Source organism: Pristis pectinata, chromosome 5 (genome assembly GCF_009764475.1).
Source record: "Pristis pectinata isolate sPriPec2 chromosome 5, sPriPec2.1.pri, whole genome shotgun sequence".
Classification (NCBI taxonomy): Eukaryota; Metazoa; Chordata; class Chondrichthyes; order Rhinopristiformes; family Pristidae; genus Pristis; species Pristis pectinata.
The window spans coordinates 6528984-6545668 of NC_067409.1; the positions used below are offsets into that span (position 1 = coordinate 6528984).

Consider the following 16685-nt stretch of genomic DNA (forward strand, 5'->3'; position numbering starts at 1 on the left):
ATTTGCCATTCCTCGGCCCACTTACTCAGCTGATCAACATCCTGCTGCAATTCCTGATTACGTTCTTCATCTGTCAACCACACCACTTTTTATGGCGTGGTTTAAGGGTCACCGAGCAGTGACCACTGCCTTGGGTCTCTTGTCTTTCATTAGGCTGGGCCCACGACGTCATACACCATAAACCATAAGACATAGGAGCAGAATTATCTACTCTGCTCCACTCATTCAATCATGGCCGATTTTTTTTCAACCCCATTCTCCTGCCTTCTCCCCGTAACCCTTAACCCCCTTACCAATCAAGAACCTATCAATCTCTGCCTTAAACACACCCAATAACTTGGCCTCCACCACTCTCTGTGGCAACAAATTCCACAGATTCACCACCATCTGGCTGAAGAAATTCCTCCTCATCTCAGTTTCTAAAGGGACGTCCCTTTATTCTGAGGCTGTGCCCTCGGATACTAGACTCTCCTACTGATAGAAACATCCTCTCCATGTTCACTCTGTCCAGGCCGTTCAGTGTCCGGTAGGTTTCAATGAGATCCCCTCTCCCCCCATCGTTCTGAACTCCATCGAGTACAGGCCCAGGGACCTCAAATGCTCCACATATGTTAAGCCTTTCATTCCTGGAATGATTCTTGTGAACCTCCTCTGGACCCTCTCCATGGCCAGCACATCTTTCCCTTATAAAAGCCTCAGCAGTACATCCTTGCTTTCATATTCTAGTCCTCTTGTACTTGCGCAAAGACCCTCACTGTACCTCCCATGGAGCTGTGAAATCCTAGGTCACACTATCTAGCCCCCTCTCACATTAGCCAGAACCTGCTTAGAGAAAAAACATCTGCCCATCTAACTCCAAGCTGCAAGAGGGCTTCAGTACCTGATGTAGGCTTCAGTGCTGCTGGGGCCTTCCAGTTGGTCCTTGGTCAGGTAGGTGTTATGTGAGGAAGAAATGTAATATTGATTGAGTGGCTTGGTCATGTCTTGGTAAACCTTGTTGTGTTCTGGGTTGAAAATGTCCGCTTCCGGCGACATCAGGAAGAACAGAAACCCGTCCTTGGTCATGAAGAAATCATTCTTCGCTAACAACGAAACAAACCGCTGTTAATTATCATTCACATCATATCTACATGGTATTTACGATAAGGCTTGGAAGAAGGGGTCGCCAGGTCTCTGGGACTGACCTGGAGATTCCAGGATTGGAAGTGTTGGAATTTAGAAGGACCTGGATATCCTTGTACCCTAGGTCCTCCTAAATACCAGCACCTGGTCTTGTGTGCAGTTCTGATAGTGGGAGAGGTCGTGTGATAAACCTCCAATCAGAGTTGGCAACCTCACAAGCGATGGTGGCACCCTACCTTCCTCATCCACTTCGTAAGTCTTTATGATCTTTGCTGCGTACTCCTGGTCACGTTCTCCCTTTGCTCCTTCCTCAGAACTCTGTTAGCTTCTCTATGTTCATCAGCTGCTCCTTGTCGCTGTAGGGCCCCGAAGATGGTGGTAATCTCCTCACGCTCCGTCAACAGCTTGTAAAACTCCTCGATCTCCTTGCCGTGGATGGTTCCGTCTTTCGACTTGTCGCATTTCTGAGGGAGGCCAAAGACAGGAATGATGAAAGAATCGAGGAACTAGTGCCACCTACTGAATCTGGGCCAACTTAGAGTCAGAGAGTAATACAGCACGGAAAACAGGCCCTTCAGCCCAACTGGTCCATGCCAGCCACACCATCCTCCCTGCCAGTCCCAGTTGCCCATAACCCTCCAAGCCCCTTCCCTCCATGTACCTATCCAAATGCCTCTTAAATGTTACAATTGTACCCGCCTCAACCACTTCCTCTGGCAGCTCATTCCAGGTACTCACTACCCTCTTTGTAAAGAAGTTACCTCTCAGCTCTCTTTTAAATCTCTCCCCTCATATCTGTGCCCTCTAGTTATGGACACCCCAACCCTGGGGAAAAGACTATGACCGTCCACCTTATCCATACTCCTCATGATTTTAGAAACTTCTATGAGGTCACCCCTCATTCTCCTACGCTCCAAGGAATAAAGATTCAGTGTGGCCAACCTCTCCCTATAACTCAGGCCCTCTAGTCCAGGCAGCATCCTCGTAAGTCTCTCCTGCACCCTCTCCAGTTCGACAATGTCTTTCCGGTAACAGGGTGACCAAAACTGTGCACAGTACTCTGTGCGGCCTCACCAATGACTTATATAACTGCAACATAATGTCTCTACTCCTAAACTCGATGCCCTGACTGATGAAGGCCAGCGTGCTAAACGCCTTCTTCACTACCCTGTCCACTTGCACGGCCACTTTCAATGAACTGTGCTTTTCTTAAGGGCAAACAGTTCACCCCATTCCCACACTTTGACCACTTTGCACTCCAATGGACTTTGTATTTTTTTGTTCTAATTGTGTTCTTTCTTGTAAAAATTGTGTACAATTTATATTTATAATGGCTAACACGAGGGGGCATAATTTTAAGGTGATTGGAGGAAGATATAAGGGGGATATCAGAGGTACGTGTTTTACACAGAGAGTGGTGGGTGTGTGGAACGCACTGTTGGCAGAGGTTGTGGGGGCAGATACACTAGGGAAATTTAAGAGACCCTTAGATAGCCACATGATAGAGAAATGGAGGGCTATGTGGGAGGGAAGGGTTAGATAGATCTTAGAGCAGGATAAAATGTTGGCACAACATCGTGGGCCGAAGGGCCTGTACTGTGCTGTATGTTAATTCATGTTTTTCTTGCGAATGTTGTGTCTCTGATGCTCTGTGCCTGTGATGCTGCTGCAAGTAAGTTTTCCATTGCACCTGTGCACACATGGACTTGTGCGTAGGATCATAAACTCAACTTCTGATTCTCGCCACTGTAACTAGATGGAGCATTTCAGTTATGAGGAGAGACTGGGTCTGCTTCCCCTGGAGCGGAGGTGGTTAAGAGGGGACATGACTGAGGTATATTAAATTATGAGGGGTACAGATTGGGTAGACTGCAGGAAACTTTTCACCATATCAGAGGTACATAAAACTAGAGAACATAGATTTAGGGTAAAGGGGAAGAGATTTAGAAGGGGTCTGAAGGGGACCTTTCTCACCCAGAGAGTGGTGGGTACCTGGAACACACTGACTGAGAGTGGTGGAAGCAGAGTTGCCAACAGCATTTAAGATGTGCCTACATGAGCACTTGAATCGCCCAGGCATAGAGGGCTATGGGCCTAGTGCTGGGAGATGCGATTAATACAGATGGGTGCCCAATGGCTGGCATGGACACGATGGGCCGAATGAAGTACTCTACCTTGAACAGGTCCTTTGCATGCATATCGTCCACCTCAATGTTCATCATGTGCATGAAATGCTTCACTTCTTCCAGAGTCATCTTGTTGTCCTTGTCAAAATCGGCCTTTTGCAGATAAAGTTGGAACCATCTATAGAGTGATGCAAGGAAACAACTCAAACAGCGGGGCACAGTCCCAGCCAAACCCAAACAGTTGCCTCATCAGTGCTACAGCCCAGCACATCACGGAAACCAGCCTCCCCTCCATGGACTCTGTCTACACTTCTCGCTGCCTTGGTAAAGCAGCCAACATAATCAAAGACCCCACCCACCCCGGACATTCTCTCTTCTCCCCCCTCCCATCGGGTAGAAAATACAAAAGCCTGAAAGCACGTACCACCAGGCTCAAGGACAGCTTCTATCCCGCTGCTATAAGACTATTGGATGGTCTCCTAGTACGATAAGGTGGACTCTTGACCTCACAATCTACCTTGTTATGACCTTGCACCTTATTGTCTGCCTGCACTGCACTTTCTCTGTAGCTGTAACACTTTATTCTGCATTCTGTTATTGCTTTACCTTGTACTACCTTGATGTACTGATGCCATGAAATGATCTGTATGGATGGCATGCAAGACAAAGTTTTTCACTGTACCTCGATACATGTGACAATAATAAACCAATTCCAATTCTAGTGGTATTGGCAATACGCTAATCCTACTGACCACACATTAATCTTATGCAGAGGGTAATATTCAGGAAGAAAGATGTATTTATCTAGCACCTTTCTCAACATCCAAAAGCATTTTACTATCAATGAAGGAACGTAATAATCTAGTTGTGAAGCAGCCAATCTGAACACAGCAAGATCCCACAAATGGCAAAATAGCTGAGGGATGGGCCAGGATAGATGGGAGAATTCCCAATCTTCTTTGAAGTGGTGTCGTATCTTTTATGTCCACTCAAGAGTGCAGGAGGTCCTCACTTTGATGCAAACAAAAAAACAGCTGTAGGAACTCAGCAGGTCAGGCAGCATCTGTGGAGGGAAATGGACAGTCAATGTGTTGGGTTGAGACCCTTCATCTGGACTAAAAGAGTAGAGAGTAGATAGCCAGTCTAGAGAGGTGAGGGGAAGGAGTGGTCCCTTTGATACTGGCTACTGCCCACCACCCTTTGAAGGGTCTCAACCTGAAACATCTAAATCAATACTGATACCAGTGCCATTTCCCTCCACAGATGCTGCCTGACCAACTGAATTCCTCCAGCAGTTTGTTTTTAGCTCCAGATTCCGGCATCTGCATCCTCGGTTTGAGGTGTCATTTGAAAGATGGCCCTTCTGACAGTGCAGTACTCCCTCAGTACTACACGGAAGTGCTATCCTCAAGTCTACTACTCAAGAGGCCATAGCTCCCTGAAAGTGGCAAAACAAGTAGGTAGGCTGGTAAAGAAGGTGTGTGACACGCTTGCCTTCATCGTTCTGGGCATGTAAGACCAAGTAAGTCATGTTGCAGCTGTATAAAACTTTGGTTAGGCTGCACTTGGAGTATTGTGTGCAATTCTGGTCGCCCCATTACAGGAAGGATGTGGAGACTTTGGAGAGGGTGAGGTGTTTTACCAGGATGCTGCCTTGATTAGAGGGTATGAGCTATAAAGAGAGGTTGGACAAACTTGGGTTGTTTTCTCTGGAGCGTTGGAGGCTGAGGGGAGACCAGATAGTTTATAAGATTAAGAAAGGCAGAGATAGGGTAGACAGTCAAAATCTTTTTCCCAGCATAGAAATGTCAAGTACTAGAGGACACACATTTAAGGTGAGAGGAGGAAAGTTTAAAGGGGATGAGCGAGGCAGAATTTTTACACAGAGAGTGGTGGATGCCTGGAACGGGCTGCCAGGGGTGGTGGTGGAGGCAGATACGATAGTGGTGTTTAAGAGGCTGTTAGTTAGAGACATGAATGTGCAGGGAATGGAGGGATGTGGATCATGTGTAGGCAGAAGGGATTTAGCTCAACTTGTCATCGTGGTCGGCACAGACATTGTGGGCCAAAGGGCCTGTTCCTGTGCTGTACTGTTCTGTGTTCCATGTTCTCAGCATCAGGTGGTAGCACTTCACCCTTTCGTCAACAGAGGGCACCACTGAGACTGCTGTGATTGGATTTTCGTTTGACCACAAATCTTTCAGAGCAAAACGTACACTCACCTCATAATTATTTTCAAAGCCTCGTACAGTGGCGGTGGAATCAAGGGCAAGAGTAAACTGCCAGCACCTACACAGTAATTGGGTGTGAACACAGAACAGCACAGCACAGAACAGGCCCTTCGGCCCACAATGTTGTGCCGACATTGCTAATCCCTCCTACCTACAGATTGCCCATATCCCTCCATTTTCCTCTCATTCATGTGCCCATCCAAGCCCCTCTTAAAAGCCCCCAATGAATTTGCCTCCACCACCCTATCAGGCAACGCATTCCAGGCATCCACCACTCTCTCAGTAAAAAAAACATACCCCTCACATCTGTTCTGAACCTACCCCCTCTCACCTTAAATGCATACCCCTCTAAATGCATCACTCAATAATGGGAAAAAGATATTGCTTGTCCACCCTATCTATGCCCCTCATAATTTTATACACTTCCAACAGATCTCCCCTCAGCCTCTGCTGCTCCAGAGTAAAGAGCCCAAGTTTGTCCAGCCTCTGCTGATAGCACATGCCCTCTAATCCAGGCAGCATCCTGGTAAAACTCCTCTGCACCCTCTCTAAAGCCTCGATATCCTTCCTACAGTGAGGTGACCAGAATTGCACGCAATAATTGAAATGCGGCCTAACTAGAGTTCTATAGAGATGCATCATAACTTCTTGACTCCTATACTCAATACCTTGATTAATAAATGCAAGCATTCCATAAGCCTTCTTAACCACCCTGTTTACCTGTGGAGCCACTTTCAATGAGCCATGGACTTGCACCCCAAGGTCTCTCTGCTATTCAAAAACTGTTGTCTTGCCCTTAAGAGTGTACTGCCTCTTGACATTTGCCTCTTGGGATTCTGGTGGTGCAGGACTGGATCCAGTGAAGGGAAGTTATCCAGTGAAACCAGTAGGCTTAAAGGGAGCACAGGAAACAAGGCCCAAGCAAGCTTAAAGGGAATGTGGGATACAGAATCAGTTGAGATGAAAGGGAGGCAAGAACTGGGGCCCAGGGGAGAGGGAGAGAATGCAGCAAGTGAGACCCAGTGAGTCGAAGGGGATGTGGGAACCAGGGTCCCGTTGAATGGAAGGAAGATCACAAACAGGGGCCCTGGGCTTATACTATGAACGGTAGGGCACTAGCGAGTGTAATGGAACAGTGGGACCTAGGAGTGCAAGTGCATAGTTCGTTGAAAGCAGCATCACAGGTAGACAGGGTGGTGAAAAAGGAATTTAGCACGCTGGCCTTCATCAGTCAGGGCACTGAGTACAGGAGTTGGGACGTCGGTGAGGCCGCACTTGGAGTACTGTGGACAGTTTTGGTCGCCCTGTTAGAGGAAAGATGTGGTAAGCTGGAAGGAGTGCAGAAAAGATTTACAAGGATGTTGCCAGGAGAGGAGCAGAGCTGAGGACATAAGAATGTGTTTTTTTTTAATCGAAAAAATATCAGTCCAGTATTTTTTTTCTTTGAAGTTTTTGGTTTGCTTTTGTTTAACATTATACTTTTTTTTGATTCGGGGGTTTTCTCTTCATATAATTAAATTTCTTTTCAATTTTTTTTCCCATCATGTACACTTAGCAAGAGTGCGGGAGGTCTAGACTACATATTTTACTCCTTGTGAGTATAAATATTAAGTTATTGTTATCCCGATCTCTTTGTATCTTATGTATAATTATTAATGTTATGTATATCAATTTGAATTAATTTGAAATTCAATAGAAAGATTGAAAAAGAAAGGATGTTGCCAGGACTCGAGGACCTGATTTATAGGGAGAGGTTGGGCGGGCTGGGTCTTTATTCCTTGGAGCGTAGGAGAATGAAGGGCGACCTTATAAAAGTGTTTAAAATTATGAGAGGCACAGCTAAGGTGGACGGTAACAGTCTTTTCCCCAGGGTAGGGGAGTCCAAAACTAGGGGGCATAGATTTAGGGTGAGAGGGGAAAGATTTAAAAGGAACCCAAGGGGCAACTTTTTCATGCAAAGAGAGGTGAGTGTGTGGCACGAGCTGCCAGAGGACGTAGTTGAGGCAGGTACAATAGTATCATTTAAGAAGCACTTGGATAGGTACATGGAGGGGCGGGGCTTGGAGGGACATGGGCCGAACGCAGGAAATTGGGACTAGCTGGGTGGGCACCGAGGTCGGCATGGACTGGTTGGGCCGAAGGGCCTGTATCTGTGCTGTATTGCTCTATGACTCCATGGAAAGGGCAAGGGGCATGCAGGATCTGGGGCCCCGGTGTGGAAGGAACTGTGGGAATCAGGGCAACTTTTTTTTTATGTACATATTTTAATTCCAAGGATGTGGGCTTCACAGGCATTTAATTGCCCTTCCGCAGTTGCTCTTGAGAAGGTGGTGGTGAGCCACCATCTTGAACCACTGCAGCCCTTGAGGTGTGGGTACACCCACAGTGCTTTAATGGAGTCCCAGGATTTTGACCCAGAGACGGTGAAGGAATGGCAACATATTTCCACGTCAGGATGGGGTGTGGCTTGGGGGGAACATTGAGTGGAAGGGAGCTTGAAGCAGGGGCCCTGGGTGAGTAGAAGGAGTGTGCGGCAAACATCACCCAGTGAACCAGATGCTAAACCAATGGGGTTTCCAAATAGTTGGACAGCGGATCATCAGAGTTTTACTGTACTTAGCACTTTGGCGTTGTAAATCATAAGATTTATTTATTAGTCATATGTACATCGAAACACACAGTGAAATGCATCTTTTGTGTAGAGTGTTCTGGGGGGCAGCCCGCAAGTGTCGCCACGCTCCCGGCGCCAACATAGCACGCCCACAACTTCCTAACCTGTACGTCTTTGGAATGTGGGAGGAAACCGGAGCCCCAGGAGGAAACCCACGCAGACAAGGGGAGAACGTACAAACTCCTTACAGACAGCGGCTGGAATTGAACCCGGGTCGCTGGCGCTGTAATAGCGTTATACTAACCGCTACACTGCCGTGCCTGTCCTGGTCAAAAAGGTTTAATGATTGCCTCAAAGGAGGGTAGAGCTAGAGAGGTAGAGGGAGGGGATTCCACAGCTCGGGGCCTTGGCAGATGAAGGCACAGCCAGCCATGGAGGGTGGACTCAACACCAGGGGCAGAGACCCACAGAGACAGAGAACATAGGACAGTACAGCACAGGAACAGGCCCTCTGGCCCACAATGTCTGTGCCGAACACGATGCCGAGTTAAACTAAATCCCTTCTGCCTGTGTGTGATCCATCTCCCTCCGTTCCCTGCATGTTCATGAGACCTGGGAAGAATTTCCAAAAGGGGTGTGGCCACAATGGAATTTGGGAACAAACCAGGGGTCAGTGTGGGTGACACGGGGTGGTGGGCAATGGGGCTTGGGGAGGGGCAGGAAATGTGGCAGCAAATTTAAACAGAGCAAGTTCCCATAAACAGCAATGTCATGATGACCAGATAATCTATTTTTGTAACGCTGACATCATCTCTGCCTTTAAAGGTGATGGCTGAAGAAACGTAGATTGTCTGGGATAGCAAGAAGACCTCCCCTTTAATAAAGTATCAGCGGATCCTTTACATTCACCTGAGAAGGCAGATGGTTTAGTGTCTCATCAAAGAATAGCTGTCTACAGGTGCCTTGAGACGATACTGTAGTGTGACGGCCATAGTTAGGTGGTTCTCTCTTCTCCCCCCTCCCATTGGGCAGAAGATACAAAAGCCTGAAAGCACGTACCACCAGGCTCAAGGACAGCTTCTACCCTCTGTTACAAGACTATTGAATGGTCCCCTAGTATGATAAGATGTTGCCTTGACCTCACAATTTACCTTGTCATGGCCCTTTGCACCTTGTTGTCTACCTGCATTGCAACTTTCTCTGTAACTGTAACACTTTAATCTGCATTCTGTTATTGTTTTACCTTTGTACTACCTCAAGTACTTGTTTTTGAAATGATCTGTATGGATGGCATGCAAAACTGTATCTCTGTACATGTGACAATAATAAACCAATACCAAAGGGGTCTTGAACTCACAACCCTCTAACCCAAAGGCAAGGGATTTTCAGTGGCTGGGTCATGGCAGACAGCCAAGGTGGGCTAATTAGTGCTTGATTAGCACTAGTTAGCCTAGATCCCTGTCCTGTTCCCACAGCCACTGAGTGTTATTTCCAACCTCCAGCCCTTGCAGAGCACCATCAGATATCAGAGCCTCGCCGTCTCCCTGCACGCACAGTAGTGTAGTGGTTAGCGTAACACTATTACAGCGCCGGCAACCCGGGTTCAATTCCAGCCGCTGTCTGTAAGGAGTTTGTACATTCTCCCCGTGTCTGCCTGGGTTTCCTCCGGGTGCTCCGGTTTCCTCCCACATTCCAAAGACGTACGGGTTAGGAAGTTGTGGGCGTGCTATGTTGGCGCCGGAAGCGTGGCGACACTTGCGGGCTGTCCCCAGAACACTCTACGCAAAAGATGCATTTCACTGTGTGTTTCTATGTACATGTGACTAATAGATAAATATCTTATCTTATTATAATGATGTGATGATGCAGTCACTGGATAAACCTGCTTTGGAAAAGGGAAAGAGAACGAGTCAGCAGCACCCTCCCTCGCTAGCACACTCGCGACACACTCGATGAAGGATACTGGTCCAGCCGCTCTCTCTTGTTCATGCTGGAGTCTCTCTTCTTGAGTTTGTTGAGACCATCGATCCAGTGCCTGGCCTCCTTAGCGTCACTGGCCACGAGGTCCAGGTTCTTCTTCCTGCCCTTGAAGACGATGGTGAAGCAGCGATCGGTAGGGATTTCCATGGCGTACCGCTGCATGCCCTCCGACTGGTGGCCCGGCCGCAACTCCTGGACGTCGTTGATCGAGACTGCAAGGGGTGGGGGAAGGACACAACAAGTCAGAGAGAGGCAGTCGTTGCCCATAGCAACAATTCCCCCCCCCCACCATCTCCCCTACTCCACACAGGTACACGGTGCAGCACCTTTCCAGCAAAGAGCTGCAAGTCGCGGGTAACAGGAGAACCCACTTCTGGTCGCCCCCATTACAGGAAGGATGTGGAGGCTTTGGAGAGGGTGCAGAGGAGGTTCACCAGGATGCTGCCTGGATTAGAGAGTATGAGCTATGAGGGGAGGTTGGACAAACTTGGGTTGTTTTCTCTGGAGTGTCAGAGGCTGAGGGGAGACCTGATAGAGTTTAAAAGATTATGAGAGGCATGGATAGGGTAGACGGAATCTTTTTCCCAGGTACAAGAGGACATGCATTTGAGATGAGAGGGGGGAAAGTTTTAAAGCGAAATGTGTGGGGCAGGTTTTTTAAACAGAGAGTGGTGGGTGCCTGGAACGGGCTGCCAGGGGTGGGGTGGAAGCAGATACGAATAGACGGGTTTAAGAGGAGACACGTGAATATGCAGGGAATGGAAGGATATGGATCATGTGCAGGCCGAAGGGATTTGGTTTAATTTGACATAGTGTTAGGTACAGACATCGTGGGCCAAAAGGCCTGTTCCTGTGCTGGAACATTTCATGTTCTAAAAGACATAGAACGTAGAACAGTACAGCACAGGAACAGGCCCTTCGGCCCACAATGTTGTGCCGGACTAATTAACTGCCTACACAATGTCTGTATCCCTCCATTCTCTGCACATCCATGTGCCTATCCAAGAGCCTCCTGACACCTCTGTCGTATCTGCCTCCACCACCACCCCTGGCAGCACATTCCAGGCACCCACTGCTCTCTGTGTTAAACAACTTGTCTCCCACATCTCCTCTGCAGGGGATGGAGGGATATGGATCATGTGCAGGCAGAATGGATTTAGCTTAACTTGACATGGTGTTCAGCACAGACATTGTGGGCCGAAGGGCCTGTTCCTGTGCTGTACTGTTCTGTGTTCTGTCCGAGACACAGAATAAACTTCACTCTCGCGGAATTCATGTGTCAATTGTAATTTTACTTTCAGCTCGGGTTTCTTGGCACGCATGCAGGTGATGTAGGGCCTCGCGTTACAAAAAGCTGCAATACGGACGGTGTTCTGGTAACGTAACCCCTCCCATAATGCGGGCTGATGAACCTTCACTGACTGCAATCCCGAGGGAGATTTGGGATCAGCAAGGTCAGGACACGTGAGTTTACAGGAAACCATGGTTTAAAGGTAATGTAAATTGTCCTCTGACAGCACTTCAGTGAGGTAATATGTTTGTAGAACGGAGGGACCTGGGAGTACAGGTACATCGTTCCCTTTAAAACGGCATCACAGGTAGACAGGGTGGTGACGAAAGCGTTTGGCACGCTGGCCTTCATCAGTCAGGGCACTGAGTATACAAGTTGGGATGTTATGTTGCAGTTGTACAAGCCGTTGGTGAGGCCGCACCTGGAGTATTGTGTGCAGTTTTGGTTACCTTGTTATAGAAAGGATGTCATTAAGCTGGAAAAAGCGCAGAAAAGATATATAAGGATGTTGCCAGAACTCGAGGCCCTGAGTTATAGAGAGACATTGGGCAGCCTAGGACATTATTCCTTGGAGCATAGGAGACTGAGGAGTGACCTTATAGAGGTGTATAAAATCACGAGGAGGCATAGATAGGGTGAACACACACAGTCTTTTTCCCCAGGGAAAGGGAACCAAAGACTACAGGGCATAGGTTTAAGATGAGAGGGGGTAAACTTAAATGGGACCTGAGGGGCAACTTCTTCACACAGAGGGTGGTGCGTATAAGGAACGAGCTGCCAGAGGAAGTGGTTGAGGCAGGTACAATAACAACATTTAAAAGACACTTGGATGGGTATGTGGATAGGAAAGGTTTAGAGAGATATGGGCCAAACACAGGCAAATGGGACTAGCTTAGATGGAAATCTTGGTCAGCATGGATCAGTTGGGCCGAAGGGCCTGTTTCCGTGCTGTATAACTAACAATCTGATTATGTCATCCTGCCAGGCAACAGTTAACCCTCCCCCACCACCGAAAACAGACCAAATGCTCACTGACCTCCCTTTTCCGCTTGGGCACACCTTAGAACAACAAAGACACAGTGGCCACGTCACAAAAGAGACACACATCAGTGAAACACTCTGGGTTCAGGGAGGGAAGTGCAATATGAAAGGTCTCATATTGTCCTCCCCCTAACATGGATAGGAGAAGGAGCGGGGAATTTTATTTTAAAAATTGAGCAAGAGTTCCCCCAACTTTTGTGGAGCAGCTTGAGGGGCTGATAATAGTCACATGTACATCGAAACACAAAATGAAGTACATCCTTTTGCATAGAGTGTTCTGCAGGCAGCCCGCAAGTGACCTGCTCCTTACATTCAATCCTTACAGATTGTGAACACGCCTCCCAAAATGTGAGAGAACAACAAATACTCAGGAAGGAGTTTGCTAAAAATCAGGTGAATATCAGAGGGAATTTGGCTCACTTACTTGAACTTAACAAGGACTATAGTAGTGGCTGTGCTTTGAAATCTGATGCCAAAATTTGATTGCATTATGGAACTGTATTTCAGAAGACGTGGAGTGGACAACTGCTATTGTACAGCAGATACAGTGGAAGTGACTGAGGACAAACCAGATGTGGTTCCAAAATCACTAGTATCACTGTTGTTATAACCCTTTTAAATTCCATCATTGCCTCCATTGCTAATGTCACTGTAACTGAATTGTGGCCACTGTGGGCTGGAGATAGGTGTGAACCTCTGAGGGTTCAGCCTGGATGCAACAACCAAGGTATCTGCTTTCTGTCAGACCGTGATTCGCAGACACACCACACATCCAGACACGTCACGTTACCAACCACAGACAGGGCTATCACGGTGGACAGATTTCCTGACTGAGTCTTTGGTTAGGTGGCACTTGGAGTATTGTGTGCAATTCTGGTCGCCCCATTACAGGAAGGATGTGGAGGCTTTGGAAAGGGTGCAGAAGAGGTTTTATCAGGATACTGCCTGGATTAGAGGGTATGAGCTAAAAGGAGAGGTTGGACAAACTTGGGTTGTTTTCTCTAGAGTGGCAGAGGCTGAGGGGAGACCTGATAGAGGTTTATAATATCATGAGAGGCAGATAGGGTAGATAGCCAGAATCTTTTTCGTAGAGTGGCAAGGTCAAGCAGTAGAGGACGTGCATTTAAGGTGAGAGGGGGAAGGTTTACAGGAGATGTGTGGGGCAAGTTTTTTTTACACGGAGAGTGGTGGGTGTGTAGAACGGGCTGCCAGAGGGAACAGTGGAGGCAGATATGACAGTGGTGTTTAAGAGGCTGTTAGACAGACACATGAACGTACAGAGAATGGAGGGATATGGGTCATGTGCAAGCAGAAGAGATTTAGTTTAATTCGGCACCATGTTCGGCACAGACATTGTGGGCCAAAGGGCCTGTTCCTGTGCTGTACTGTTCCATATACACTGGATCCCGAACACGACACTCTGCTTAAAGTGCAAGTTGGCTTAGAAATATTCACAGCCGCTCCATCCCTGCATGGTCGCCAGTGAACCCATAAAATGCCCAATTCCCATCATCTCCCTGCCCCAGTCACCCCCACATCCATTTGGTACTGGAGGGCGACCCTCATGTCCCTGTCTGGGTGCCAGGTGATCGAGAGGAGAGAGTGACTGTTGAAAACCAAAGGTTAGTTCTAGTGAGCAGAGGCCGCCTGCAGGAACAGGAAGAGCAAGCTGGACGTTTACCAAGGCCAAACAGAACCATCCCAGTGGGAAAGGATGAAGGAAGCAAGTGATAAGCAAGGAGCTGTTCCCTTGCCGGGCAGCTTTGATGTTTAAAGGGGAACTATGCTCTCAACATACCACACTCTTCCCACAGATACCCTTTGGCCCTCACCCCAACTGGAGTAGGCAGTCCCTCAAACTCCTTGTTGTCTTCATCACACCCAATGCAGCCCAGCGCATCACGGACACCAGCCTCCTCTCCTTGGACCCTGTCCTTACCTCTCATCGTCTTGGTGAAGCAGCCAGCATAATCAAAGACCCCACCCACCCGGGTCATTCTCTCTTCTCTCCTCTTCTATCAGGTAGAAGGTACAGGAGCCTGAGGGTACATACCACCAGACTTAAGGACAGCTTCTACCCGTGATACAGTTCCCTTATACAATGAGATGGACTCTGACCTCACGATCTACCTTGTTGTGACCTTGCATCTTATTGCACTGCACTTTCTCTGTAGCTGTGACACTTTACTCTGTATTGTTATTGTTTTTACCTGTACTACCTCGATGCACTCTATACTAACCCAATGTAACTGCACTGTGTAATGAATTGACCTGTAAGATCAGTTTGCAAGACAAGTTTTTCACTGTACCTCGGTACAAGTGACAATAATAAACCAATACCAATACTAATACCACGTGAGTTTTTGCTCAAACATTTCACTGATGCAACGTGAATGACGTTGACCCACTGTAAGGTGTTGCACTGAACAATGAATTCAGATCATGAGCTGGAGAGACAAGAGACTGCTGGAATCTGGAGCAACACACAATCAGCATCTGGACCCCGGGGATCAGGAGCATCAGGGCCAGGGGATCATGGTCCTGGTGCAGGGTTTCGACCCGAAACGTTGACAGTTCCTTCTCCCCCCACAGATGCTGCTCGACCTGTTGAATTCCTCCAGCAGATTGTGATGTGTCTCGATCGTATATGCTGTATATGTTATGAATGAAGCATAGTTTTGGGAAAAAAAACTGGTACTGGGGCAACACACAAAAAGCTGGAGGAACTCAGCAGGTCAGGCAGCATCTATGAAGGGAAATGGACAGTCGACGTTTCGGGTCGAGACCCTTCATCAGGACTGGTGTTGTGATTGGGAGGGGCACTCCTGGGTGGTTTCACCCTTCCTACCCGGACGAACATTATCCCCTCTATTTTTCAGTCCAGATGAAGGGTCTCGACCCGAAACATCGACTGTCCGTTTCCCTCCTCAGATGCACCCTGACCTGCTGAGTTCCTCTGGTAGTTTTTTTTTGCTCTGGATTCCAGCATCTGCAGTCTCATGTGTCTCCAGCTAACTGCCTCAGTAAAGCAGCCAGCATAATCGAAGACCCCTCCCACCCGGTCATTTTCTCTTCTCCCTCCTCCCATCGGGCAGAAGATATAAAAGCCTGAAAGCACGTACCACCAGGCTCAAGGACAGCTTCTATCCCGCTGTTATCAGACTCTTGAATAGACCTATCATACGCTAAGAACTCCTGATCTCCCAGTCTTTCTTATTGTGACCCTTGTTCTTTATTGTCTACCTGCACTGCACTTTCCCTAATAACTGCTGCATTATATTCTGCATTCCGTTTTCTTATTACTACCTCAATGATCTGCAGGAAAGGTTTTCACTGTAGCTTGGTACACGTGACCACAATAAACCAATTTAATTTGATTTAAATTTAACTCCATTGAGAACATTTTAGAAATCCAAACCAGAGGTTGGATTATAACCAACTAACTCAATGAAACAGAGGAAGCAAACTGGGAGAGAACCTCAGGGACTCTGCGAAAGTCACATGAATCCTGACAGCAGATACACAGCCATCGTTCATTGACCCACTCCCCAGGACAGAATTAGTAAATTAGTTTATCATTGTCACAGGTACTGAGGTACAGTGAAAAACTTGTCTTGCATAGCATCCATACAGATCATTTCATCACAAAGTGCGTTGAGGTAGTACAAGGGAAAACAATAACAGAATGCAGAATAAAGTGTTACAGCTACAGGGAAAGTGCAGTTCAGGTAATAAGGTGCAAGGCAATAATGAGGTAGATTGTGAGGTCAGGAGTCCATCTTATTGTACTAGGGGACCGTTCAATAGTCTTATAACAGCGAGATAGAAGCTGTCCTTGAGCCTGGTGGTACGTGCCTTCAGGCTTTTGTATCTCTGTTGCTCACTCCTTTTATGTGTGTCTTCAGTTAAATTCTGTACTTGGCAAATAATCTTGTCAGTAAGGTTCTTTCTAGAGTCATAAAGTAATACAGCACAGAAACAGGCCCTTCGGCCCAACTCGTCCATGTCGGCCATGGTGCTCACCAAGCTCGTCCCATCTGCCCACATTTGGCCCATATCCCTCTAAACCCCTCCTATCCATCTACTTATCCAGATGTCTTTTAAATATTATTGTACCTGCCTCAACCACTTCCTCTGGCAGCTCATTCCATATACCCACCACCCCCTGTGAAGAAGTTGCCCCTTAGGTTCCTTTTAAATCTCTCCCCTCTCACCTTAAACCCATGCCCTCTAGTTTTTAGTTCCCCTTCCATGGGAAAATGTGTGCATTCACCCTATCTGTG

General features: G+C 47.5%; 1 protein-coding gene across 1 annotated transcript in view; it reads right to left on the reverse strand.

Annotated features, from left to right (window-relative positions):
* Positions 1–16685, reverse strand: part of plcd1a (phospholipase C, delta 1a) — a 101362-nt gene that overhangs the window by 29787 nt on the left and 54890 nt on the right. Inside the window, 5 exon segments of the mRNA XM_052015397.1 lie at positions 881–1082; positions 1359–1406; positions 1409–1586; positions 3297–3426; positions 10054–10282. Of these exon segments, the coding sequence (XP_051871357.1) occupies positions 881–1082; positions 1359–1406; positions 1409–1586; positions 3297–3426; positions 10054–10282 (787 nt within the window).